At 38.1% G+C, this 27963-nt stretch overlaps 1 protein-coding gene across 6 annotated transcripts in view; it reads right to left on the bottom strand.

Moving 5' to 3' along the window:
• The window catches only part of ANO4 (anoctamin 4), a 212602-nt gene that overhangs the window by 91796 nt on the left and 92843 nt on the right, over positions 1-27963 (bottom strand). For 3 of the 6 annotated variants that reach the window (XM_069857110.1, XM_069857086.1, XM_069857092.1), the window contains exons 3-5: positions 26018-26128; positions 18072-18208; positions 11289-11447 (exon numbers count right to left, since the gene is read on the bottom strand). In XM_069857110.1, the coding sequence (XP_069713211.1) occupies positions 11289-11447; positions 18072-18208; positions 26018-26128 (407 nt within the window). Of the gene's footprint in view, positions 1-11288; positions 11448-18071; positions 18209-19261; positions 19373-26017; positions 26129-27963 lie in introns of those variants that run through there. The other 3 variants (XM_069857106.1, XM_069857078.1, XM_069857100.1) reach the window with 3 other exon arrangements.

The following is a 27963-nucleotide window of genomic DNA, read 5'->3' as shown; positions in this document are numbered from 1 at the left end:
TAGCTAGTCTCCCTTATGGAATGGAAAGATTAAAAATAAAATGAAACAAAACCCAAACAAACATACAGAAAATCCAAATGGACATAAAAAAATGAATAGGTGTATCCCCCTAGAAAAAGGCACATGAAAGTCCTGGACAACGTAGTCTTGATCTTGTAGCTGACCCTGTTTTGAGAAGGAGGTTGAACTACAGACCATCTAAAATCTTTTTCAATCCAAATCATCCTATGATCCCATTTAAAGGCAGGGAAAGAGCCAGTCCTTTGAGCTAGGCAAGAGCACTTACTGATTTGCTAACAAGCTTGAGAGAGGGGGATTTCACTACCTACCTAGTCAATGTACTTACACTGGAAGGAGAAAATTCCTAAAGAAATGGAACTGGTGGAGAAAATGACCCTAAGAAAAACATTTGCAGAGAGACACTTTTCACTTTGAATCAGTTGACAAGTGCTTGGTATTACAAACAAATAAAGTATCTTTCGTGTGATTCTTCCAGTCCTCATGGAATTTTTATGTATTTGTTTTTAAGAAAACAGATTGCAACAATTAAAAAAAAATATTCTTTTTCCTTTCACTCCCTAGTCAAAACAATGTGAAGGATCCTGAACTGGAGCATGTTTGGTATTACTTGGTGAAGGGGCTTTCAGACCTAGCCTGTACACTGAAGAAGAATAACTCCAGAGGTGCTAAATCTTCTTGAGACCATTAAATAGAAGTCTATACTCAAAATTATCCTATAAGCCTGCATTACAAAAAAAGACAGAAGCAGTGATGCATGTAAAGGTGTCTGAATAGCTTTCTCCTAAATGGGTACAATATTTTTATAGCTTCTCTTTTAAAGAAATAAAATATTACATTACAGAACTTTATTGATGTTTGGTAATTGAGTAAATCAGATTTGCACAATTAGTGGAAACATGAGAACATTGTAAGTATCTCATTTAAATGGCCATTTTAAAAGGAATTACCTAAATAAAAGAGGTTTTAGCAGATGGATTAAAAAGGCTTAATGCAATTTTCCTCACTCAAAAAAGAAAAGAAGTTAAGAGAACAATGTTAAAAGCAGAGAAAGAAATATTAATTGGAATTTAGGAACTACCAGTCAAGCAAATAAACTTGCTGATACTCTTCTTCAAGAAACAATTTCTACTTCTGAAGCTAATCCAATTAAACTAAAATTGTGAAAAGAATACACTAAAATTAGATGGATTGGTTGTAACAGCTTATTATGGGAGATTATTTTCCAACCAATGTCATTTAAAAGCCTGTCTGTACCTAATTTCAGACCCTTAAAGTCTACATAAGGAAATTGTGCAAACTCCATGTCAGTAATGTTATTATAGATACAGAAAGATATAGGAAAACTATATAATTCTACTTCTTATGCAAAGAAGTATGTGAATGTGAAAATCCCTGAGTATGCTGCCATTATTACTAACCTACAATAGCAGACATTCAAAACATGACATTTATAAACTAATCTGAAAGGAGAAGGTCAAGTAAATACATTGGAAAGGAAGAGGAAATGTCTCCAAAAGTAGCAGTCATTAAAAATAACATGAATTTTGTGTATTGCAAGAGAAAGTATAGAGTCATGGTTTCCAGATATACATGTGTCCGTTTTGTTCTTCTATCTACATTTTCACCTTGGAGGATTTTTCTTTGTGGAAATTTTTGAATATTAAAAAGATATAAGAGCCAGCTGTTAAAAAAAAGGAGGTACAAAGTTCTAACATTAGTGTTTGATAACAGAGACTTCAGAAAAGGGAGTAAAATCTTATTTGTTATAAATGGAAAAGTCTATTTAAGTCTATTAACAGAAAAAAACAAGCTGTATCTAAGAAAAATAGTAAGAACAAAACCATGAAGACCTCAAATATGAAAGAAATAGGTCCTTACACTGTTTCACTTAAAAGGTACTTCTAGAGATTCTTTTGAAAGCTTTCATATGAGAATTCAAAAAATATGTGTGCACAGAAGAGCGTTCTGTAAACGAGATAGGATTTTAAATAGGGAGATATAACTAATCAGCTGTCAGAGGTATTGGTCAGGGTGGCTATCTCAGGAATATTTTTCCTTCAGGTCAGGCTTCATTAAACTCCATTTACAACATTACTTCATTACCACTCAAACAGCAAGAAAACAAATACATAAATATGCAGTGGCTAACGCTGAATTTAATTTGGGCCCAGAGAGCCATAAACTGAAACGTCTTTTTTAATAAAGTCTGAGCACTGAGGTAATTTGACTAGCTCTATTTGTGAGGCTCTTACCACAATTAAAATACAGTTAGTCCAAGGCGCACAGCACCAGTGCTCCATGACTGAAGTTAACCTGGTATAACTAGGAAAGTAGTAGGGCAATATAAAGCCCTCTTATGCCAAGAGTGGGTGAGAAAGAGAATTGTTCTTTCCAGACTCATGCTTCCCTCCTGGGACTACTTCCAAGGAGGACAGCCCCACACCACTTGATGCTGCAGGGAAAGACACAAATGCCCTGTAAACCAAGAAAGCATGGGACCACTTGAACTTGTTACTGTTTGTTCAGAAGTGTAATGCCGTAAATACAATGCCATCTTTTCAAAACAACAGCACCAAAATCATCAACGCGAAAGAAGAACGTAAAGTGTTCTGCTGGCATTTCTACGTACTCTGCCTTTCTGCTTGCTACAGACAGCTCTAGACTTCTGCTCATTAAGCCACAACTATCAGGGAGCACTGCAGCAAACCAGTCATGTCACCTCTGGGCAATGAATACTCTCACTGTGCATTAAGTGATTGGATTATACTTGTTCCTGATGCCACTGACAGGCAAACAACATCTCAAAAATAATTGCATTTTAGGACCAATTATTGTAAAGGGAAAGGTGACTTTTGACATATAAAGGACATCTTATGTGTAATCTTCATCATTATTTTTTAATCTATTGCCTCCTTGTTTTTTTCCCATGAGCTTGGTGTCCTTCTGAATGTTTTTGACATTCTGATCCATGAAGACTCATGGCAGGAGACTCTTTAACAAAAAAATCCCGCTCAATATTGCTGAAGGAAAAGAAATGTCTTAGAGACCTTTCAATACCTTTTCAGTTATCTACCTGTTTTCTTTATTACCTCCATACTCCATAAAAAATCCATACTTTTTTCAAATGCACATCATTTTTTCAGTGACAATTTCTTAGTCTACTAGCTTTACAAAGTCCTGTTAAAGGCTGGAATTTGTCAATTTGGGAACATATTAATTTCTGGGCTCCCTAAGACAATCAAGAAAGTTACTTTGAAAATCTGCACACTGAAATTCGAGTTCAGGCTATAGCCATCCACAATTCCATGTACCTCCTCGAATTTCTCTTCTAAATTGCCACTATGCTGTGCAGTGGACATAGTATCTGACATCTAAAATATTTTGCCTCAGAAGCCCAGGTAGCTGGAAACTCCTACACTGTTTAGCAACAATCATAGAATCATAGAATCATAGAATAACCAGGTTGGAAGAGACCCACAGGATCATCGAGTCCAACCATTCCTATCAAATTCCTATCAATGCTTTTTGATACAGAGGAATACCTTTAAAAGGACATTGCTCTGTTTGTTCCTCTACATTTTTCTGTAAAACATTGGTGAAAAAGCTCCACTTGCTATTTGCATTAAATAACGAGCTAACAATAAATCTTTGGAAGACTAGTCTATTTTTAATTTGCTTTGGCTGAGTTTGGATGAAATTAACAGCCCAATGTTTTAAATTAAATAGCTGGAAGCACTTTCACTTATAATGCATGCAGTGGGCTTGCATTCCAGTCTGGTTCCCTTTCTGCAGGCATAGTTTATGTCACTTTGATGTCTCCACCTGTGATTTGTGGATGGAAGCAGACACAGTGCTTAAACATTAGATAAGAAACTGCACCTGCTTATAACAGGATATTATGCTGTTTGCGAAACTACAGCTCCTGCAGGCTGCATAATTTGTACTATAAGTTAGCTGTAGATATTTACATATTGAGTAATGGATGAGAAAAGTGAGGTACTGAAACAACTTACTAGACCTGAAAGCTACTGAGTGCTTGAAATCATCTACAGCAGTCAATTAACATTGAACTACATGCGATCTTCTCCAAAGACAAAGAAGGTCTAGTTTTGTACAAACACCAGTTATTCAGACAGGGAGAAATGCTTGCCACTGTTACTCATATCTTACTATTTTACTTATTGCAGCTTTAGCATGAAGGCGAAGTTCTCTCCCTAATGTCAAGGGACTGGAATATCTACATACTACTTTTCATTACCTCGAGACAGACATTGGCTACCCTTGTTTTCTCTGTGTGTATCCATGATGGCTTATGTGTATATGTGTTTAAGCATGTGCATGGGTAAGTGTGTGATGACTGGAGTTACTGACAGTAACTATCACTCCATCACTATTTTAAATTAAAAAGAACAGGAAAGAATTGGATTTCTTTTCTTCTTGAAAATGTCCCTGAATGTGGTTTAAAATTAAATCATCAAGGAAAGACAGGATGTGTAAATTGGATAAAAAATGATGTATTTTAAAATGCAGTAAAGATCCCTCAGCTAGCACAAACTGTCATTGCGCTGTTGTCTTAAATAATAGGGTGACAGCAATCTACCCCACTGCAATTAAAGGAGTCACAATGAGTCACCCTATTCACAATGAGGGTAGTGAGACATTAGAACAGGTTGTCCAGGGAACCTGTGGATGCCCCATCCCTGGAAGTGTTGCCTTGGGCAGCCTAATCTAGTGGGATGTGTCCCTGCAGGGGGGTTGAAATGGGATGATCTTTAATGTCCCTTCCAACCCAAACAATTCTATGATTCCATGATTATTATAGAACACAAAAGGAAGATACGAACTGTGTTGGAATTAAGAGAATCATTAAGTTAGCAACCCCTAATTTTAAGGAGCTGTGTAGTTTGTCCTAAAGGGCAGTCTGTTAGTCATAGGTGACAACCTGACCTACCATTTCTGTGTAGTATGGACGATCATCACGTGCACAGTTGTCCTGGTGCTTTCTATACTGCACACAGATATTTTCCTCTGCGTAAAAAAAGTTTGGAGGGCAGTAGATACAACTTCGGTGGTGGGAAGCTTTCCAAGGTTACCCTTTTTTTGCTACACTATGGAGTAAACTCAACACAACAAGGAAGAGATAAGAACACCAATGGAAAATAGCAGCCAGGAAAAGAGATTCCTCAGCTGACCTGCAGCCTGCTCCTTGCCACCACGCAAACATTTCTGGCAAGGTGCAATAGTTATTGGGCCATAGGCAGAACACTCTGTTATAAACTGTATGTCTGGTTGGTTAAATTAACACCTATAGCAGCAATAAATTACAGGCTAATTATTGTTCTTTCAGTAACTGTACAAACTGAAATTGTAACTGAAAAAGAAATCTAAGAGTCACCTTCAAAGGCACTCAGATTTTATTGTGCACTGCTTCTCAGAGAACCAACTTACATAAGCTAAGTTTATAAAATACCTTTCCTCACTCATATCTGCAAATGCCACTTGGGGTCTGGAAGTCAGCTTAATTCTTTTCTTCCCTTGAATCACAATCAGCCATAACATTTATGTAACAGGACTCTCATGAACAATTGTAGCAATGACGCACAAGCCAGAAGAAAGCAGATCAGTCTCACATAACTGTTTTGGCTCTGCTATACTAACAACAACAACTGTAAAAAGTAGTAGAAGTCATTTTTGCCACAAAGAAAGATGATAATATTTGACTACTCTCAGAAGCAATAGCTGTTGATCATAATATCTCTTTCATATCATCACTTCTGAGCACAACTCTATTTGAAGTTTCAGCCTTTGAAGTTCTGTTATTTTCATCTTCATCCTTTATTTCTAACTTTTACCTCACTTTGATTTGGTCATAAGTCTATTTTGGTTTTACACTCAGGTATGAGCCAAAAGTCACGGTTATACTACATTGTGTGCTCTTTCTGTCATCTGTAATTTCTCTCAACATTCATCATTTTAAACCAGGCTTCAAGATGCTGCTAAACAGAAGTATCTTACTGAAATAGATATTTTTAGCCTCTAAAGTTCTGTCCTGTTAATGCAAAACTACAGCTACGTTTACAGAAACTGCTTTGTAGAACTCCTACAACCTGGCCATCTACATCTGCTTGCAGACTTGAAAAGTCATGAAATAATAGCATCCTGTAAATACATTTCATCATCTACTGAAAAAGATCTCAAAACATAACTTTCAGACTCAGATTAACATAGCTTTCAGGCTCAGATTATACCTGCTAGTAGATCCTTGTTCATACAACAGAAGTGAACCTTATATTGTGCTTTTCTTCCCTGTTTTCTCCAGGGAACACCTATTGTATATTTCTGCTACCTACTGTATACATTAGCTGCATGTCAGCAGCCAGATGTTGCCCCAGAAATGTCAGCTGCTGCTTGAGGCAGGGAGTGAATGCAATTAGAGATGCCCTGGTGACATTTTGACACTTACGGTGGTGATGTTTAAATTTTTAATCAGGCATGTAACACAAAAACCACACAATTTGGATTGTTCTTGAAAAGTGGAACAATACACTACATTAACATCTTTTGTTTTCATTTGGGAGACACAAAAATCAATGTGCGAGCAGAAACCCAAATGGGTTGACTGCTTTTTGTAAAGTATCTGAAATTAGTTCCTGGAGCATCCATTCACTGTGAGGAGACCTGCATGTTAAGGCAGCAAGGAGCTCAAAAGCTGGGAGAACTTCCATGGGAAAGTGGTGTGGTACAGCTGAAGAACAAGAGCGTGAATACATTGGGGAATATCTACAAAACATTATTACCTCTTTCTAGCATCAGAAACATATACCTGTTCAGATCTTTCTCAGCTATGTGATCTTGATGTTGGGCCTGAAGTTATCTCAACATTTGTGTATTCATTTCAGATTCACTTTCTTGTTTCATGCTGTTAGGTAAACACTTTTCTCTCTGCACCCACCATATCCTGGGTATGTATTTATATTTTTTTGTGCTAAATTTGTCAGCGAGTCACTGCAGTCTGTTATTCTCCTACTGCTATGTTACTGAGAAATACGGTTTTGAAAGATAACAAAAAAATCTTTCTATAAATAATAAAAGGAGGACTAGGAAGACCATACAGTCCCTATTGGATGCAGAAGGAACAACAGTGACAGGGGATGAGGAAAAGGCTGAGGTACTTAATGCCTTCTTTGCCTCAGTCTTTAAGTGTAAAGAAAGTCGTTCCATCTGTGTACAAACCCAGGAGCTAGAGGAGCAAAATGAGGCTCCCATGATCCAAGAGCAGGTGGTCAGAGCCGTGCTTGCCCAACTAGACACCTACAAGTCTATGGGGCCAGATGGGATCCATCCAAGGGCATTGAAGGAGCTGGCGGATGTGCTGGCCAAACCCCTTCCCATCATCTTCCAACAGTCCTGGAAGACTGGGGAAGTCCCACTGGACTGGAGGCTGGCTGATGTTGTGCCCATCTACAAGAAGGGTCGCAGGGGGGATGCAGGGAACTACAGGCCTGTCAGTCTGACCTCAGTGCCAGGGAAAGTCATGGAACAGGTGATCCTGAGTGCTATCATGAAGCACATGCAAGAGAACCAGGTGATCAGGCCCAGTCAACACGGGTTCACAAAAGGCAGGTCTTGCCAAACTACCCTGATCGCCTTCTATGGCAAAGTGACTCGGCTGCTGGATGAGGGGAAGGCTGTGGATGTGGTCTTCCTGGACTTCAGTAAAACCTTTGACACAGTTTCTCACAGCGTTCTGCTTGAGAAACTGTCAGCCTCTGGCCTGGACAGGCGCACACTCTCCTGGGTGGAAAACTGGTTGGATGGCCGGGCCCAGAGAGTGGTGGGAAATGGTGTTAAATCCAGCTGGAGGCCAGTGACAAGTGGGGTTCCCCAGGGCTCAGTGCTGGGTCCAGCCCTGTTCAATGTCTTTATCAATGACCTGGACGAAGGCACTGAGTGCACCCTTAGCAAGTTTGCAGACGACACTAAGCTGGGTGGAAGTGTTGATCTGCTGGAGGGTAGGGAAGCTCTGCAAAGGGATCTGAACAGGCTGGACCGCTGGGCAGAGTCCAATGGCATGAAGTTTAACAAGGCCAAGTGCCGGGTCCTGCACTTGGGGCACAACAACCCTATGCAGTGCTACAGACTAGGAGAAGTCTGGCTAGAAAGCTGCCTGGAGGAGAGGGACCTGGGGGTGTTGGTTGACAGTGACTGAACATGAGCCAGCAGTGGCCCAGGTGGCCAAGAAGGCCAATGGCATCTTGGCTTGTATCAGAAATGGTGTGACCAGCAGGTCCAGGGAGGTTATTCTCCCTCTGTACTCGGCACTGCTGAGACTGCTCCTTGAATCCTGTGTTCAGTTCTGGGTCCCTCACCGCAAGAAGGATGTTGAGACTCTGGAGCGAGTCCAGAGAAGAGCAACAAAGCTAGTGAAGGGGCTGGAGAACAGGCCTTATGAGGAATGGCTGAGAGAGCTGGGGTTGTTTAGCCTGGAGGAGAGGAGGCTGAGGGGAGACCTCATTGCTCTCTACAACTACCTGAAAGGAGGTTGTAGAGAGGAGGGTGCTGGCCTCTTCTCCCAAGTGACAGGGGACAGGACAAGAGGGAATGGCCTCAAGCTCCGCCAGGGGAGGTTTAGGCTGGACATTAGGAAAAAAATTTTCAGAGAAAGGGCTATTGGGCACTGGCACAGGCTGCTCAGGGAGGTGGTTGAGTCACCTTCCCTGGAGGTGTTTAAGGCACCGGTGGATGAGGTGCTAAGGGGCATGGTTTAGTGTTTGATAGGAATGGTTGGACTCTATGATCTGGTGGGTCTTTTCCAACCTAGTGATTCTGTGAAACTGCAGTATAAACAGCTCTGTAAGCTTTCCTTTCAACACTGATTTCACATTAAAAACATAGGACTAACATGGTCAGAAGTCAATATATGAACAATCAGTAGTCAAAGGAGAATGAACCAAAACCTACACAAAATTCATGGAAGGTTAAAAGTTTTTTTCAGTCTAGCTGGTTACAGCCTGTTCCCTCTGTATAAATTCTGCAGACAAAGCCGGAGACAAGTCTCTTGTTTCATAGAATTTCATCTAGGAGCAAACTTTTCCCAGTAGAAGCAATATATCTATATGAACAATTGGAAAAGAGACTTGCTGTTAAAATATTCCAGAATTAAAACTCATAACATTGCATAGTTTCATCAAAAGGAGAAGTAAAAATATTGAGAAATAATTTCAGTTTAACTGATCACACCACTTAGTATAAAAATAAGTGTTGTGTAGCACAGCAGTTATGCTGTGGAGAGAGAGTGTACCAATACTGTACTTATTTCCTTCAGGATTATAATTCAATTTGAAAACTAAAGTTATCATAAAATATACATGTTAGGTTTTAATCTTAGGTCAGAGTCATATGTTAAAATAGATTGCTACCCTAGATTTCAAAAGCAGCCTGAGTCATGTAGCACAACCTCATTTTTGTCATTCTCCATTTAGAAAATGTACAACTACTGATGCTAGCAGGAAGTCATACCCAGGCCAAATGAGATTAATAAGAAATAAATCTGCATGTCTGTAGCATAACAAAAACTGAAATGAATAACCAAATGGGCAGAACATTCATGCAGCCAAGGCAGAAAAGTCCAAGTAAATGGACTTGAAAGCCACAAGAAAACTATAAAGTTTCGAATCATCAATTCAAAAAAGTTTTCTGTGCAGAATGTTGCAATAAGTTTCATAGTACTTAAAATATAAATTGAACGTATAGGTTTCAATGCTGACCATAGTACAGTAATAAATCTGCAGAAATCACAAAGAAAATATTTATTTGAAACCATTTGACAGATGCATAAATACGGAGGATTCATCCCACTATCACTTTTTACACTGCTAAGACTTCAAATCATTTTTCTGCATTTCTCCTGGTCGAAGCAAGGCAGAATTCCAGAATGTGAAGCTAAACAGCTGGAGGAACACTCTTGTGTTCTTGGATTTTGAGTTTCAATTCCTACAGATATTGGTATATTTACAGACAACAAGTAAGAACTGCACAATGGCTGTCATTGAAAACATCTATCAATCACTGCACCACTGAGGATGCTGACTTCCAGGTTATTTGAAGAGAAAGTTTATGGTAACTGGTTCTTGTAAACAGTGATATGCTCTTACACACTTCTGTTCACCAGAACCTGCATTCATTCTAAATCTTCTAAAGAAAAGAAATCATTTAATTATTCTGGAGAGAAACAAGTTTCATTTTTTCCTCACCAATGTATTCAAAGGAAGCATGCATTCATACAGAAGTACACATACAGAAGTATAGGCAGAAAATCTATACATGTACAAGGAATTCAGTGAAAGAAAGGGAGATAATGTGCAGCACCTACTCAAATGACTAAGCCTGTGACACAAAAATTCCTCTACTGTTTCCATCACTGGCAGCAGGACAATGCAAGAGTAATAAATGTGAGTTGAATTAAGTACAAATAAAGACAACTATTTAGTATATATATTCTTCTCCGAAGTGAAGCTAACCCTGTTTAAACACACTTAGAAAAATGTAGGAACAAACATATCCTAGACATAAAAAAAAACAAAAAAGAGAAAAAAGATGGTCTCTTTAAGTCTTGCTTTTGCTACCTATCAATAAATTTTTGGACACTTTACATTAATTTTTACATTTTACATTTTCTTGTCCAGAAAGCATTTACTAGTTTAGAACATTGTGTTGGAAATAACAGTGATATAAATGATTCATGTGTACTGTCCAATTATTTCAATGTTCAGGATTAAGACAGAAGGGGAGATGCTAGACTGTTTTCAAACTGCCAAAATACCAACCAAGTCCCTCTGCAGGATGGCAGTGGTCAAGTTAAGTCTCTGAAAATAGTACAAAGAGCCTCAGCATAGGGTGGGGCAGACACCTAAAAGGAAATAAGTGCAGAAATGTGGATTGCATTGAGTAGAATTTAGGCCATCCAAACTCAGCACTTATTTTCTCTATTGCATAGCACAGGGGATGAAATTCTGTGGCCTACTTGTGCATAAGGTTGAAAAAGATGACGCTAATAGCCTGCTTTGGTTTTCAGTTCTTGTGTCTGGTTTTCCTTTAGGCTATGCTTTCCCACTGCTCTGGCAATAAATAGTCTATATTTAGGCATGCTTAAGAGCATTTTTCACTGCTACAACAGAGTAAAGGGGTTTTAGAGTAAACAAAACTCATACCCCCAGATTCTACACAGCCTTAAATGAGAAAGGTTTTTTCCAAGAAAGCTCTCTTACCTCTTTTTCCATTTGAAGACCTTCTGCTCTGATATTTCTCTCAAATACTTCTCTCTTTTCTGCCTGTGGATTAGATTTTCTGTACACCAGGATGTAGTCAATCCGACATTTTCCATCTCTAAAATACAGTCCATTTGCTTTATTCTTATCAGGTACTTCCTGTAAAGAGAAAGTAAAACATTTCAGTAATGCTAATTTGCCTTAGAAATTGCTCCATTGGTGTCTGCATCAGCAGTTTTCACTAGTACCCAACAGGAAAGATAAGGAATCAGAATAAGCTGTTTAAGTTTTAAGGTGATTTACAGACAGTGCCTCTGAGATTGCCTGAAAGGATTACAGACTTTCTCATTTCAAAACCAGGTGGTCTTCTTAGGCAGGTGTTTGGTCATATAGGTATAGGATAGGACTAAATAGAGAACGCAAACCAACCTTCCTCCCCTACCACCCTGCATAAAATTAGGAATAAGTTCTTACATATAAAGCAGCATTACTGAAGTGTAAATTCAAAATGAAGAACTTAGCATCATAGAATGTGTTTGTAAAGGTGAGAAGAATGAACGGCATGAACATTTACTGTGGAGAGAAACACAAAGACGCGGCACAGAGATTCTCATTGCTTTGGGATGATTCTAGTACCTCTTGTCTCACAGGACATGGAAAATTATATGGAAGTCCTGTTACCTAACTCATCATACCTCATCCAAATAATTATAGAATAGTCTTTGATTAAGCAACGGCTGAGGAAATCCACTAGATTTGTTTGAAAATATTTCCTGGTATTTGGTATAGCAATACATAAATACAATAAAAAGCGCTTCTTGGCCATTTCCTGCAAAGAATGTGCCTGTTCGAATGTTTGCTCTGACAGAAAGAAACAAACAACTAGATTTCACTGCTAATAAGGGGTCAAGCATGTCCCTCTCCTGAGGGGAGAGAAGATGAAACTTCTGGTCTTTTTCCAGAAATTCATGAGATGAAACTCTCTATAGATCGTCCTTACAATTTAACGACACTTCCACACAATAAAAATCCTGTCCAGGGGTTAAGATTTCGCTTTCAAGTAAGTTGAAATTGTGTGGCGGTTTGTGGACTGGAGTGTTTCCTACAGAAAATGTACATGGTGAATGATGGGAAGAAACAGCACTCCCTCAGAGTAGTATATGGGCAGGGGCCTTCAGGGACCTCAAGATCAGTCCAGTTCTGACCTGAAGAGAAGGTTCAGTCAATTTCTCTCTGTTTTCCAGAATCTGCTCAACCATCCCTGCAGGAAATAGCTATGCTCTATAATATATGATCGTATCTTTGAAATAATGAATATTTTCCTTTTCACATCTGGGAAAGTAGAGAATTTTCAAAATACAGGAAGTATGCGAACTGCTTCTGAATTTAATTCGCAAAAAGTGAACACAGTAATAGGACAAATAATTTGTACAGATAAAACCCAGAATATTTCCATTCAAGGACTTTAGTGGAAGCTATCTTTCTGATTCTCTGCAGCCTTTTTGATTAAATGGGAAAAAACAGTGAAAGTATCCCAAATGTCCCCTCCCCTTGGTACATCCAGGTTACTGCAGAAAGAAAGGGAAATTATTCTAAGATTCTTTTATTATAGTCCTTGACTCCTGACACAGCTTAATGCAGAGCTGATATAGGGGAACAGTTCTTAGAGCTGAAATAGAAACAAACAAACAAAGAAAGTTAAGCCCTAAGGAAATAACAGTAACAAACCACTTATATCTATAATGCATATTGTGCTGACAAATGATATTATCAGGATACCAGAGGTATATTTCACAGAGCATTAAATATGAAAACAACTCAGGAAGCAGAGTTTGTTTTTTTCTATAAAACATCTACATTAGGAAGACATAAAAGACCCCAAAATGATGTTGAAAGTTTTTTAATTAAAAGAAGGGTACAGTTGGAGATTTAGAGGCAGTGGGTCAACTTGATGGCCTTGCTCTGATTCCTAAGCCTCCTGTTGAGCCATCCTACCTGTTCTATAGGTCCCAGATTCACTATCTCTATTTTGGCACGTAAAGCAGTGCAGAACAAAACATTCCATGCTGAGGACCTGCTGTCCATGCTATGTAGGCTTGAGGGCTTCCTTTGGACCCATTCTAGTCTGGTCCAGGAGGCTCACTGGAGTACATCTCACAATGTAATTGCATCCAGAAGGAATCCAGAGTTAAAATCCAACACAGTTCTGGAATGCAAACAAAGCACTGATAGAGGCAATTGAGAGATTCACTTCAAATGTACACTCCTGATCTGAACTAAAATGTTAGCACAGACCTGTCCAAAGTGTACCGAAAGGAAAGTGTTCTCCTCTGCATGCAGTACTGACTGCACTGGAAAAATAGATTTGCCCTTTACACTCCCTGTGTTTCATCTTTCTTTGAAGAAAATTGGTTTGCCTTCCACTTACTCATCAGTGCATGTAGCACCTTATGATAAAGAGTACGTGTGAGATTTAGTTGTTGACTTGTAGGACTTTACCCCCCCGTAAATATAACTTCCAGAGACAAATAATTTTCTCTTGAACTTGTGAAACAGTCCCAATGACAGTACCATTGTTCTTCACTCAGGAAAGCAACTTGGATACCTGTATTTAGAGGTCCTTTCAATTTTAGGAATACAGTACGTCAAATCCAGATTGATGAACTCTACTAGACTGGTACAGCCTCTCAGTAGGAACACCTTTCTCCTGTCCTCTGTTATAGCCTGTAAGACAGCTTTGGAGTGAGTATGGACTTACAAGAACTCTCAGGATCTAACTTGATATGAAGACAGTCAGGATGGGCCAGCAGTGTCAGAAAACAGCAACTGCAGGGCTTTTGCATTGTCCACAGTATTCAAGGTTCACACTATTCTAGACAGATACTTTTCTCCTGCCATGAGCTTCACTGACCCTTCTCCAGACATTGCATCTCCTTTCCCTATGTTATGCTTTCAAAATTCAGTTTTCCTAAACTGATTTAAAAGAAATATCTGGAATCAAGTTTGACTGCAGTTTGTGGTAGGAAAGTATGGGCCATGTATGTCAAGTGTCCATTCCTTCAACTGAAAAAGTTTGTGTGAAGAATGAGGAAGAACAGGGAAAACTTTGCTCTAACAAGAAGTTCAGAATTCCTGGATATCTTTGAAGCTTTATTTGTAATATGCGTATCTAAAGTTGTATAATTGGGAATTCTTTTCCAAATAATGCACTAGTTTTCATATTGTCAGACCCACAACTGGGAGCCATCAGCATACACAGACATGAATCACACACACATATATACTAAGAAAGCTTTACACTTAAGGGCTTACCAAATGTTTCTTTATCCAAAATCAAAGGATTCATAACCCTAACAGCTATAGAAACATTAAATGGAACTTCTAAGCAAAAGTACAGTTAGTGGAATCAAGGGAATTTGAAACTTTACCCGCAGGTCTTTAAAAAATAAATCAGAAGGGATTCCAATATTCACTAATTAGATTTTTTTTGCATTCCTAGTTATTGTGGTACCTGGTTACTATCAATATGGATGCTCAATGAAAGTAGGATCTTTGAACAATAAAGAGATCATCTTTTCCTGTTGTTGAAGACTGCTTGGAGTTCTTTGCATGCCACTTCAGAGCTGGTGGAGGAGGTTAATATGTGTACCACTAACAGTAATAACTTAAGCAGAAGAAGAGGAACCTGGAACCAGCCAGTTTTTAAGGTAAAGTTTTAATTAAAGTGTTTTTTCTCTGCGTTTCACCCCCCCTTAATATCCTTTTTCTCATTTAGATTATAATTCTGTGAAAACTGCAATTTTATTTTTCCATATATTTTCATTGTTTGGTATATTTTTCTTGCCATTATAATATACTTAATTACATGGAGCTTTTCTAACAATAAATTATCTAGGCTGTAAAAGCAAATGCTCAAAAGTTAGGAAGTAACAGATTTGTAGTTGTCTCTGAAAGCTTAGAAAATCGCTTTCCATATCCAACCTGAACTCTGAAGAAGAAAGTAATTAGGCAGTTAATTTGTTTTCTGGTAAATACACACGAGAAAAATGAGCTGAAATTGCACAAGCTATCATAAGTGCCATAAAGAACATCAGAATTCTTATTTTACAACATGAATGCCTTTTTTTCTGCCATAACCCTCAGTGCAAGTTTCGTTCCAATTTATATAAGAGATTGTTAAAGCAAGCTCTATTGTGCAGAATGTTAATAGCACTGCTCCTGAACATCAACAGACTTTAATACTTAAAGTGAAAACTGTAGGAGTGACTCTTAAAATTTTAATCTCCAAACTACCTGGAGAAGCTGGAATGTCAAGAATGGGTTGTATAAGCTCATTTAATTAGAAGGCAATTTTTGTCCCAGCTCCATCTTTCTCCTTTGTTGGGATGACTAATTTATTAGTCCTTAGAAAAAAAGGCAGAATGGATCGACACACGCCTAGAATACAGCTCCTAAACCATTTTTCCTTTAATTTTTACCTTCTTTCTGCGGCAGCTCCAGTTCTCAGAAAATGAATCTTCAGTGGAAGTAATACAATATTTTATTGAAAACATGTCCCTGGATTTAAATTGTAAGTGTATAACTAAATGTTATATTAGCATGCATACAAAGTATTTTGATCAGTACACACAAAGGGAAATGTGACTTTTAATTTCCTCAGAATGCAGCTGTGTTTGAATGAAACATAAAACAAAGAAAAAAACCCCCATCTTTAGCCAAAGGACAAGCTGAATCCCAATCTGGCTCTGCATCTGTTAAGGAAATGTTGATAAAGATCTGTCCGTAAAGTCTTCATTCTTCTGTCTGAGCATGAACAACTAACAGTAGAAGCGAATAATATATCAACTGTCAGCTAAAAAAAAGTGATAAGAAACTTTTGTAATTTTTTGATTGTAAATACATTTTAACAAGCTCAGCTAGAAATTATCTTAAATTATTTGGCTGCAACAAGGGCTTCAAAACTAAACCGAACAAACATCACTACATTCAGAAAGACTTTCACTGATGCCACATCCCTGTCTTCAAGACTTTAAGGGGGATCTTCAGGTTCTCTTAGCTACTAAACTAAACTGAAAGACTAAAAAGAAGCTTGAAGCCTCAAAGTTAACCTCACTACTGTATAGTTGTTCTCCCATATTTATCCATACAAACCATACCACAAGTAAATTGTGCATTGCTTCCTTCTGGAATTAAGCAGGGGCCAAATACTTTGAAACTTTTTTTTGTGGGCTACAGCATCCTCCAGATCCCATTAAGACTTTCAGTCTTCTGTTTTTTTCCCCATCTTATACATATACATGACCTAGATTGCTATTTTCCTCAGTTACAGTTATACGTACAAAAAAAAGATAATGCGTTCAACTAGGAAAATATTCCCGAGATGTTTCTCTTTAAAAAACAACAAAAAATAATCAAAGAGAAAAAAAGTTTTTGCTGTATTGTTAAATTAAAAGTAGCATACGTTGCTCTATATCATCCTCTGTCCTAACTATTTTCTGTTCTTTTTTCCTCTTTAACTTCCAAAGATCATGTGCCTTTAACCTGTGCCCTTCTATTAAAGACCATATGGTACATGATCCAAAAATGTAACACAAGAATATCATGTCAGGTTAACCTATTGTGGTGCAAGCAGACAAAGAGGGCCCTTTGTAAGTTATACGGGAAGTAGGGAAGGAGTGATCAGTAAGGGGAAGATAAAATTGTAAGCAAGGTCAAAGGTATCTCTGGATGTCCTGAATTTTGTTGCTTTAATTATCTGTTTAAACATTTCAGGAGTGTAGCCCTATATGGGCTGAATTTCTAGCACAAGAAAAAATCTGTCTCTCTCCTCGGCAGTCTTTCACAAAAGAACTTGCACCACGAAACCCTCTAATTCCTGAAAAAAGACATTATTTGTAATTAGAGCTTCTAAACTTTATCTAAACTAGTAAATAAAACAGGGTCAGGACAGGTGCTTCAGCAGTGTGCTATGGATTTCTATGCTTCTTAAGTGTAATTATGGTCCCTGACAGTTCTGATCTGTGCCAGTCAGCCCCCTGCCAAAAAAAATCCTCAGGCACAGATTGCAGGTTATATCAGACTACTCCAGCAGGTAGTCTGGATGCAGCCACACTCTTGAGGTGGGAGAAAGGACACAAGACCCTAACACCGTCACTGCCCAAGGAGGTAGCCCTAGTATCTATGGATTCTAGGGCAGTTGGGGGCAAAGTTAAAGAGTATGGCGTTCTTTTCTGCATAAAAGACACAAAATAGAATTTAGGCCCAATTTTTCATACTTGGGTCCATGATGTTTTGCCTGCCGTAAGACATAATTTAAAAGGACTATGTGCTGAGTGATTCCATTCTGGCATGTTCTCTGAATCACCATGCACTATTAGGTTGCCACTGGAAGGGAATGTGTCACACACCCGACCCTCAATGCGTCTCATGAGAGATTAATGATATATTCTCCTCCTCCCTCTTTCCCCCAGAAGGATTAATATAGGGAAATCTTTCCATTATTTTCAGAAGCAGTAAAGCAATAGACTTGGCTGGTCAGAAAACAAGCAGACAATACCTGTATAGACTTTTCAATGAGGGTGCATTAAATCAATAAAACCTCCTTTTACCTTGAGATGTTTTATATTTCAGCATTATAACCTTAGAATGAGCAAAACAGTCCCCACAACAAAGGTGAGACACAAGTTGTCTTGCACAGAATAAGATTTGAAATCAAATCACATTTATTTGCTCTTTCAAATGGGCAAAAATAATTATGACATTAATAATTATGTGTGTCCTTACCTCTCCCACAACTTCCAACCGGCTGGCATCATCAGAAGTACTGGTCAAATTACCATGGTGAAGCAGGGAGTCATCATCTTTGGAAGGGCTGTTCACACCTTCTAACTCATCAAAAAAAATGTTGACATCTTTAGCTACTAAAAACAAAAATAAAAATATACATTCAAATCAGCAGTAAGATAAAAGAAGACTCTGAGTGTAACACATTATAAACAAACTCACTTTTTTGTTTTAAGTATCTACTATGTTCAGTTTAAAATCTGATGTGCAGTGGTGGAGTGCTTTCTTCACCAGTAAGCCACATAAAGGTTTAGGATATCACAATGCCTCTCTAATGACAAATAACCAATCTTCTGTCGCAATGAAGACTATATTAGTTATCTCCTCAGCTTCTCTTGGGGTAAGCTGCTTAAATGATTGCCTTAAGGAGTACTGTGGTCTCTGAAAATTTCTTTTTATATAGAAGGGGAATTATAACTAACTGCATAAAATATCAAATTAGATGTGGTACAGATTTTTTTGGGCAGCCAGAGGCAGAAGACCTCAAATAAAGACTTACTTAAAAGGCAGTGAATAAATGAGACTGGGCAGAAGTTTGTCCTTGCACTATTTGGCATGTTGTGATGCATGTAAAGCTGGCTCATTCCAATCTACCTACCACACATCCCTCAATCATGCACGAATTTAAAACGAACAAAAAACACTGGAGGGAATGAGTGAAAGGCTGCCACTGAACACAAGATGAGAGCAGTGTTAGCTTTGGGTTGACATTCCCTGCTCTGTTTAGCATGGAGGCTGTGAGAAGCTGTTGGCAGAGTAACTGCGTGAATCTATAGTCCCATATAAGGGCTTTTGATCTCTTGGTGGAGTGGCTGTTGGATGGGAGACACCAGGCAGGCAGGCTGTGGCTGGAGAGGTCCACCTTTGCACCCCGTACACTGCAGGTCTGGTGTGGGAGGGTGATGAGGATAAGGGTCATAGGGGGAAGAAAAATGCCTTTTCTGAGTATCGAGCTTCAGCTGTGGATAAACTTCATCTCTCCAATATTACGTTTCACAGGCAAAATCCAGAATTATGAAAGTAGAGTCATAACTGTTAGAAGGGAACCCAAAGGTCAGCTACTGAGCCTCTTCCCCTCACTACAACAGGATCAAACACCTACCATTCTTGACAGAATTTGTCTAACTCACTGTTCCTCATACTTTTCTTCAAACTTGACCAAATTTTAGAATGATTTTTCTATTGTTCAACAAACCTCTGGTCCTTTTGCCCCCTAACTTAGTGACAGACAGTTGTAATTCCTGTTGACAAGAATTTGTATTAACAGGGAGCAGTCAAAAATCTCTGATTGCTTAGTTCCATTTCTAACTCCTGGCTGCCGGTGTAAAAATCCATTCCCCCACTGTGGAGAGACTGAATAGCTGCTAGAAATTAAAGACCATTAACTGTTCCCAGCCATCATGAGCATTTTGTGACTTCCTTTTCACCTTTCCCTTCTTCAGGGGCTATAGCCCAGTTTAAAAAAATCTTTAAAAAAATCTCCTATACTAAAGACTCCACAGGGTCTGTAGGCGCCCTGTTTTTCAGTATCAGAAAAATTAAGTACATTACTCTTTTCCTATCAATCACAAACATGGGGAAGAGATTGCTCCCCTTTTGTACATCTTTTACAGTATCTAAGTTCTGTTGTTATAGATGTAGGTAGATAAAAAAGAAAACCCTATCCAAATATTCAAGAACCCTTCTTCTTCCTTTTTATGCATAAAATGACTGGGTTAATGGCATACATTGAATTTTTGAATGTGATTATTTTCCCTATAAAGCTACTGAAAATTTAAGAAACAACAGAAGAGTCTTAATATCCAAATGAATCCACTCTAGATACCAAGCTAGTGAGCTGACCTAAGCAGCACTTTTTTCCCCATCTAGACAGCATAATGATAAGAAATTCTGTGCCAGGTTTACAGTTGTTAGGATAACATACTACTACTCCATGAGTTTAGCAATTTTGTGGTTGAATACTGTCTAATCTATTTATTATTCTTTGTATCCCAATATTAGAATTGCACAATATTTAATTTTTACTTAACACTCGCATCATAATTCATCAGTTTTAGATGGTACCCTCTCTTCTGGAGGAGTTTAACCACTTTTACAGAGTAATATTTTACAGAGATGGTGTTAGTAATAGATTCACCTACTTCACTTTCTTTTATATTGTGCATATTATTACAATCTGTGAACACAGCGCAGAAATGAAACCTCTTTTTTCAGATATTGAATTTCTCTTACTGTTTTAAGTCTGGTTTTACTATTGTTCCATATATTTTCCTTATCCTGCTTTTGAGAAAAGTGCTGGGATATATTTGAAACAAATATCCTGGACTGAGATTTCCACATTAAAATTGGCCTTGGCCTCACACTATCGTGTTCACAGGTAAGGGCAAACTTACTGATGGGGTGAGGAAAAGCAACCTAGTGTTTTTTTGATTTATGTGACAGGGAAACCCTGCAGCTCCTCAGTGCCAGTGTGGCTGCATCTAACCTGTATATACTGACAAACTAAGAGGCTTTAGGAGATTTACAAGGCAAAAAACACATTAAAAATTATACCACAATCAGCAGTAATGATAATTATTTGTCGCCTTAATCCATTTCAATCCACAAAATTCATACTAGAGACGCATATAAATGACAGGGGAACTGCCACAAAACAGCACAATCTAACCATTTGCCCTTCACTATTTCTGCTTTTTCAAAGGGCAAGACTGGAGACTTCCCACCCCATCAGATAATAATCTGGCTGTAGATCATGGCCAGCTTTTGCATACATATTTATATGAGAAGAATTCATCTGAATACTCAACAGAAAAAACTTATGAAACAGAAAACATTTTGAATGACACGGTATTTCAGTGAACTGAAACATAGCAGAGTCCCTCCAAGGGGGAACCTGTATATACCTCAATATAGTCTAAAAACAATTGTGGAAAACAAAACAATAATTAAATAGTGAAGCATTCAGAAGATTATGCAATATTTATATCTGTTGCAGACAGAAGCAATGAAAGTTGTAAAAATGAAATTTTGCCTGTATGCTATGCTCAAGGGAATTTGAACTAGCTTTTTTTGCTGCCATTAAGAATTCCCTGGTATAAAAGATGAGGCCATTGAGACAGTAGAACTGCTGCTTCCTGGAGTGCCAGTAATTCTTTAGGCTGCTAAATTGCTTTAGGTTTGTAGGTGGGTGTTTAGATACGAACAACTTAGTGTGTAAGAGAGCAAATGTGTTTGGGGGTTTCAAGCAGAGAATTACTGGATGATTCTGAGGACTTGAGAGGAACAAAAAATTTCTCATTTCAAGGTCACTTTAAAATGCAGCCCATCTCAGCACTGACTAGAAGTTGTGGAAGCAGTGAATCTCCACTGGTTAGTGAAATTAGCTACCAGGATCCATCCAGAATGCGTGTAGTTGAAAATTGCTTAAATCAGAAGTATGTAGATAATTAGCATACTGATTGGTAGCTTCAGCAAACAGGATAACTAGTGAAGAGAAGAACTGGACTAGCCTGTCAGCTCTAAAGTTGTCTGTGACTTCTTCCAGTTGCAGTTAAGGTGTGCTGCCGGTGAGAAAGTAGAGATCTTTACACTGTAGTTGTTTTGCTGTGAACATTTTTGAAAATACATTCTCAGTTATTCAGTCACTGGCACTGAACATGGCGCCCTAACATTTCCCAACAACATTTTCCTACCCCAAGTCTTACTGGATATTTAAAAAAAAAAATCATTAAATACTGTTTCACAAAACTAAATAAATAATGAAAAAAAAATACTGTTTGCTTTACTTTAATGATGGTGATGGTACTTCCAAGTAAGCTTTCCTGCTGCCTGTATCTAGTTCAGCCACTCCACTCCAATGGATGTGAACATCCGTGCTGCCAAATTTTTTAAAGGCATAATCAGGGTCCATCTTTTCTGTTCACTTTAGACCAAGACATGTATATGTCTGCAGAAGACCCTAACAAAATGATATACATTTGTTTTATTATTGTAATTTGCTCTTGACCTGTTATTTGGGAGACAGACTAGTGCTAGTGTATAATAAAGTCTTTATAAGCAGTGAAACTTAACAGCAAATCAGAGCAGCACGTACATTGCTACGGGAGATATTAAGAATTCCTCCTCTGGTTTTAGATCAGCTTAAATATGCAAGCTCTTTTCTCCCCCTCACGTTCCATTTTGTGGCAAAAAATGAAAATTACTTGATAATTCAGAATCTCTTGAGGAGCTGAAAAAGATGTGGATATACAAATATTTTTACCCCAAGTATTGCAGAACTACATATTCTGAAAACTAATGCTGGGTTATTCTGAACAAGAGCCCATGCACAATCTCAGTGAGTCCACAAGCCATTTTGGACTAAGAGGCTGATTCAGCTAGGGCTCAAATATAAGACAACTCATTTAGCCCTCCGAAGATGGACACTCAAAATTAGAAGTGCCCCAAAATAAGACTTTTTAATTCAAAGATAGGACCTTACTATGTTTTAGTGTGGCAAGATTAAAACACACTGAAGAGATCATATAATAATTAACAGTTCTTTTATTATTATCAGTGGTCATACCATGCCCACCAAGTATATTCTAGCTGTGGAAAATGCGAGCTGTAGACCAATATTTCCAGAAACTACTCTTAGAAGATTTTAGACCTATCAGTAACATCAAAGCATGAACTTCCTTAAAAATGCTTACTGGCAAAGTTTATAATAAGTATAGAGCATTTCCACATGTTAACAGTGGTGGAAAAAATGTTGCCACAGCATCACCAGTCCTCAGCTCAGCCATGGACCATCCATACCAGGGAGGCACCCAATGACCGTGGCTGGGGCTGCCCTTGGTGCTTCCCAGCTGCTCTGCTCCTGCCTGTGGCGTGTGTATGGGCTGTGAGTAGGTAACAACAGGGAACTCCAGTTTGTATCTGACCGACAATTTGTGAAGATCCTTGACATCTCCACTGTGGAGTTTGTAAGTTTGGTTTAGGTCAGATTAATCAATGTGTTATGCAACCCCTCAACAGTAATTTTCAGATTAGTATTTATTGTTTCTGGACTGACTCTCATAGGCTATAGAAAATTTCTGAATATCCAGTGGTCAAGAATAAACTTTTTCATAAAAGATTTACCAGAAATGTTTAGAAAAATGTGTCTAAGACTGTACCATGGACTATGGTACCGAAATGCAAAATTTAGCTCTGATGCAGTAGAAATGACTGAAGTCTTTTATAATGGTAGTACATTCACATAAAATTAAATAGTGAGATGGTAAATCTTTATCTTCTCTTGCAGTTTAAGTGATTTACTAGGACAAAAGTAAAAAAAAAAGTAGCTTTAGAGCAAAATATTTAAGTAACTAAATCAAAAAAGAATAATAAAATAAAATATCTGCTATGGAATGATCATTCTTGGCAACCTACCAAACAGAACGATATGCCAACCAGCTAAAGTTGCACAAAGTAACTCCTGAAAAGGGAAATGCTCAGGAAACTGATGTTCGCAAGAAAAAATAATGGTCTTTAAAGCATCATTAGCTTTTTGGAATTTTCATTCAATGCTAACAACAACTGGGAATAAAAGAAACAATGACTATTCAGAGCAACCGCCCTAGAAAGAATATTTTGGTATGTTTATGCTAATTATTTGATATTCACAACAGACTGCATGCAACAAGATATTCCCCTGGACAGGTAACAAGCCTTTGCAAACTGAGTTGTACAGTTGTAGCAATCTTTTTTTCTTTCCAGAAGAGAACGTAGCTGAAAGACTTAGAGATTAATTTCCCAATAGCAACAGTGTCTGGTCTAGATAAAGGGAAAAACATTGTCTCCAAGGCTGTAAAAGCTGCATTTTTCTCACATGGCTCTAAAATCATCTATAAATCAAATTCTAATTATTAAAAAACTCCTTGCTTAGTGTTATTTAGTTTTGAAATGATATTAAAATTGATATTCAATATATATCCATTAATGACTTGCAAATATTTGGTTTACTTAGGGGAGGATTCACCTACAATTACACATTTACAGTGCAGATGTTTGTGCCTAAGCTTTGGTAGCGATTTAAGATAACTTATGTCCCTAAATTCCATCTGCAGGCAACAGAGGCAGATCTTCCAAGCTGCGGGTCATCTAATCTATATTAGACACCTACTTTAAAATATGACAAATTGGGCTCTAAACATGCTTGTTATGCCCTGTTAACTGCAAAGGGGGGCTTAGACAATGAATTCAAATCTTAATACTCTCATTGCAAACCCCTGTGTCTGAGTCAGATGAATGTCCTCTCTATGACCCCAGGAAAATGGCATAATTTTAAAAGAAACTATTTTTTTTTAAATCTGGAAGTTAACCATTTGAAGTTATAAGCAAACATGTACCATGTCGAATGAAAATTCGGAGTTATTCAGCATGAAGATATTATCAGAAAGCAAGATATTAAAGTATGATGTAGTACCAAAGGAAGTTGTGAGATGATAATTTTAAAAAAGAAGCTGCTTTGAACAAACACAGTTGATAATCTAGCCTTGACATCTAACTTTTTTAAACAAATCATCCATTTTTATTTTCCTCATGCATGTGCTTGAAAGGAAGATGGTAACTATTTCTCGTATTCCAATATGGTCTCTTCCCAATCAGAATTTACTTATCTTTGTTTGTCTGTCTCATCTGTTTAGCCTCTGAAAGACTGTAGTGTTTTTTTCACCCTCTCCACTCCACATCCCAGCTGTCCCCAGACCTATATCTGCACTATGTGTGTGAAGAGAAGTGAGAAGAAAGTTCTCATATCAAGATTTCCTGATGAGAAAAGCTTTTTAAGTTACCAACCATAGAGTTCATTATAAATGTACACTTAAATAATCAGATGATTCAATTTCAAATGATTACCACCATCATTATATTAACCTGAAAGTTTCCCTTCCATCTGCAAACTAATACCACCACCATATGACCTGATCCTACCACTGTATGGTTCTTTATTCATATAACAAAAATCAGGAGTAGTACAGGATTTTACACGTTCCTATATATCTTTTAGCATTCAAGAATGCAAGTTGCTGTTTCTTGTTTTAGAAAATTGCATAAAAAACCACCCCAAACCAGATTAAAATAAAAAAGAAAAGAGGGAAACCAGAAAGTCAACTAGGAATGTTGTCACGCCTTGCATTTTCATTCCTGGCCTGGATAAGAATTTTTACCCTGTTACGGAAAATTCCCACCAAAATTCCAGAATCTTTGGGATTCCAGAGTTGCATCCATTTGGGGATGGTGGTGTGTCTTCCGTTGTTGTTAACAAGACTAGTATTTCTTCTAATGCAAGTCTTGAGATCATTCTGCAACTGCATTTAAGACGGGTGGACCAATCAATTCTTAGTCCACAGCACATTACATCTAAAAAGATACGGATTCATACAGTGTCTAAGATACACACGCCTTCAGCTGTAGTGGCAAGGCCCATCACTTCTGATCTCAAATATCACCAGCTACAAAAATGTGAATATACCCCAAGACTTTGGAAGAGCTGGAACTTCAAACCTAGTCTTAGATCCAAGACTGCACTATTTGCATGACGGTATCAGTTCACAGAGCTATTCAAGAGTGTAAGGAATCGATTAAAGTAACTGGAATCTTAACATTTCTGACTGCTTCTGCAGAAGATATACGTACTGCTGGAATCTTTAGGTACATAATAATTCAAATCTTTCTATGACTTCTCTGATAGCAAGATTTCTTACTGGCTATCAATGACCCATTGATAAACCCACACATTTTAGCAATGCATACTCACTTATCGTTCAGTTTGTCACTGTTTATGTTCCTTCAGTTATAAATTCAATGCATCTCAATTGATTCTTCTACTGCAAACTCAGTTTCACATACAAGGAATAACTTACTTTCATGTATTGCATTAAGAATTTCTGAAAAGTCCACATCTGTCTTCTGTATGCCTGGTTTTATCCATATTTGTGTTTCCAGTTGGTTAACCTGCAAATCCTCTCTTCCTTCTAAAGAAAGGGAAGAGATTGATGGGGTTTGTGACAGTGCAGTAGAAAATCCAGCCAAGGGACTTTCAGGTGAGGAAACATACACATTGAATAAAGCTACGTATATTTTTCCCCCCCTAGCAGAACCAATTTTTCTTTAAACCAAGCAGCTTTAGATATAATATAGACTGACTTAATGCTAAATACAATGAAACAACTTTCTCTGCGGTCAGCAATGATGCAGAGTCACTGTTGGCAAGTCCTTTCTTCAGGTGAAAATGTGCCACGATGCCATAAGCATCCCTTCAACATACCATCTACAAAACCACCACTGAAATGTGAAAGCAGACAACAGACCACCACAAATGACACAGCACTACAGGAACAACCAGGCTAAAATAAAACACACTGCTACACAAAGGATGAATTAAGTCTCAGGACATAAAACAACCATCAGGACAAAAAAAAGGCACAGATAAAAAAGCGTGTTTCAACCACAATAAGTTTTCACATCCCAAGCTGATGCAATGCCCTGATCTAGGATGCACTGCAGTACTGCAGTCCATTTCGAAGGGGGTTACACTAGTACGTGATGATTACTGTTTAAAAGCACTGCAGAATAAAAATATAGGCTAGTGGGTCACACTTTCTAACCTATTTGCACACGTAAATAGACACAAGAATTGCTCATTTCAGTGTTCTTGTAACATGAGCAAAGAAAGCAGGAAGTGTTGAAAACACTCTTTCCATGTAAAGAAAGGTAGCTGCACAACAACAGAAGCCAGGCAAAGGTAACGGGCTTAAGCTGCTGGCAACAGGGTACTCAGATACAGCCAGACACCAAGAAGGAGTGACTGATCATTTTGTAAAGCAACAGCAAATATGTCCTTTCACAAAGGCATCCCTGAGAAGTGATGCTCTTCAGTAATTGATACACAGTCAATAGAGACCTCCAGTGGTCAGGGAGGTATCCGCGAAAGGGCTTCACAACCAAAAGGCCACGGTGGAAGAAGGAACCTTCATGCCATCTAGTCCATTACTGTGCCTTCACTAGTGGCTATCACTCATGCTTTTGATAGAAGTGCTTTCCTTTCTTCTACAGCCTGTCTATAACAAAGTGGAGTGTTTTGGATTCTCTCCTAGTCAATTGTATCTTCCCCCTCCCCTTGCCAAATGACTCTCTCACCACCACCTTGATGAGGACTACAAATTATATTCCTAAGCACAAAACTACTCAACCGTACTTTAAAGGCCCTTCTTCAGTTTTTGAAAATACAGATCTCAAAATGGATATACATACACCAGCTTCAGCCTTTTTTTATTTCCCAATGTTAAAACATCATAAATTCAAACCATCTCATGCTTGCCCCAGCGTATTCTTTTGTTTCACAGCAAAACCCCACTGTTAACATCAGAAACAACTCCCCTTGTAGCTTCCTGTAAAGTGGTCGGTCATAGCAGCAGCAGGAACCAGCATTTAATGATGTAGAACAAAGAGAATTTCTGAAGTGAGATAGTAGATTATTCATATAATAGCAGCCTAGGGAAATCTGCAGATGGCCTCAAAGATGGGAAGCTAGGATTTGCCCTAGAAGAGAATTCTGGGGAATTTGCAGCTGCTGCAAAACACATATAAGCAATAGGATGGAGGTAGGGGAGTAATGGACAGCAATTCACTTAAGGATCTTTGCAAATTATATTCAATTTCCTGTTAAATATTCAGCTATCACTATCAACATATACAATTACATATTTGCATCCTCAAATCCATCAGCCTTTCTTCTCTATTCCAGCCTAGTTGGAGCAAAATAATGACAATATTAACAAATATAGAATATCCTCTCCTCCCCAGAGTC

The sequence above is a fragment of the Phaenicophaeus curvirostris genome, chromosome 1 (assembly GCF_032191515.1).
Source record: "Phaenicophaeus curvirostris isolate KB17595 chromosome 1, BPBGC_Pcur_1.0, whole genome shotgun sequence".
Classification (NCBI taxonomy): domain Eukaryota; kingdom Metazoa; phylum Chordata; class Aves; order Cuculiformes; family Cuculidae; genus Phaenicophaeus; species Phaenicophaeus curvirostris.
This window is presented reverse-complemented; position numbering and strand designations above follow the sequence as displayed.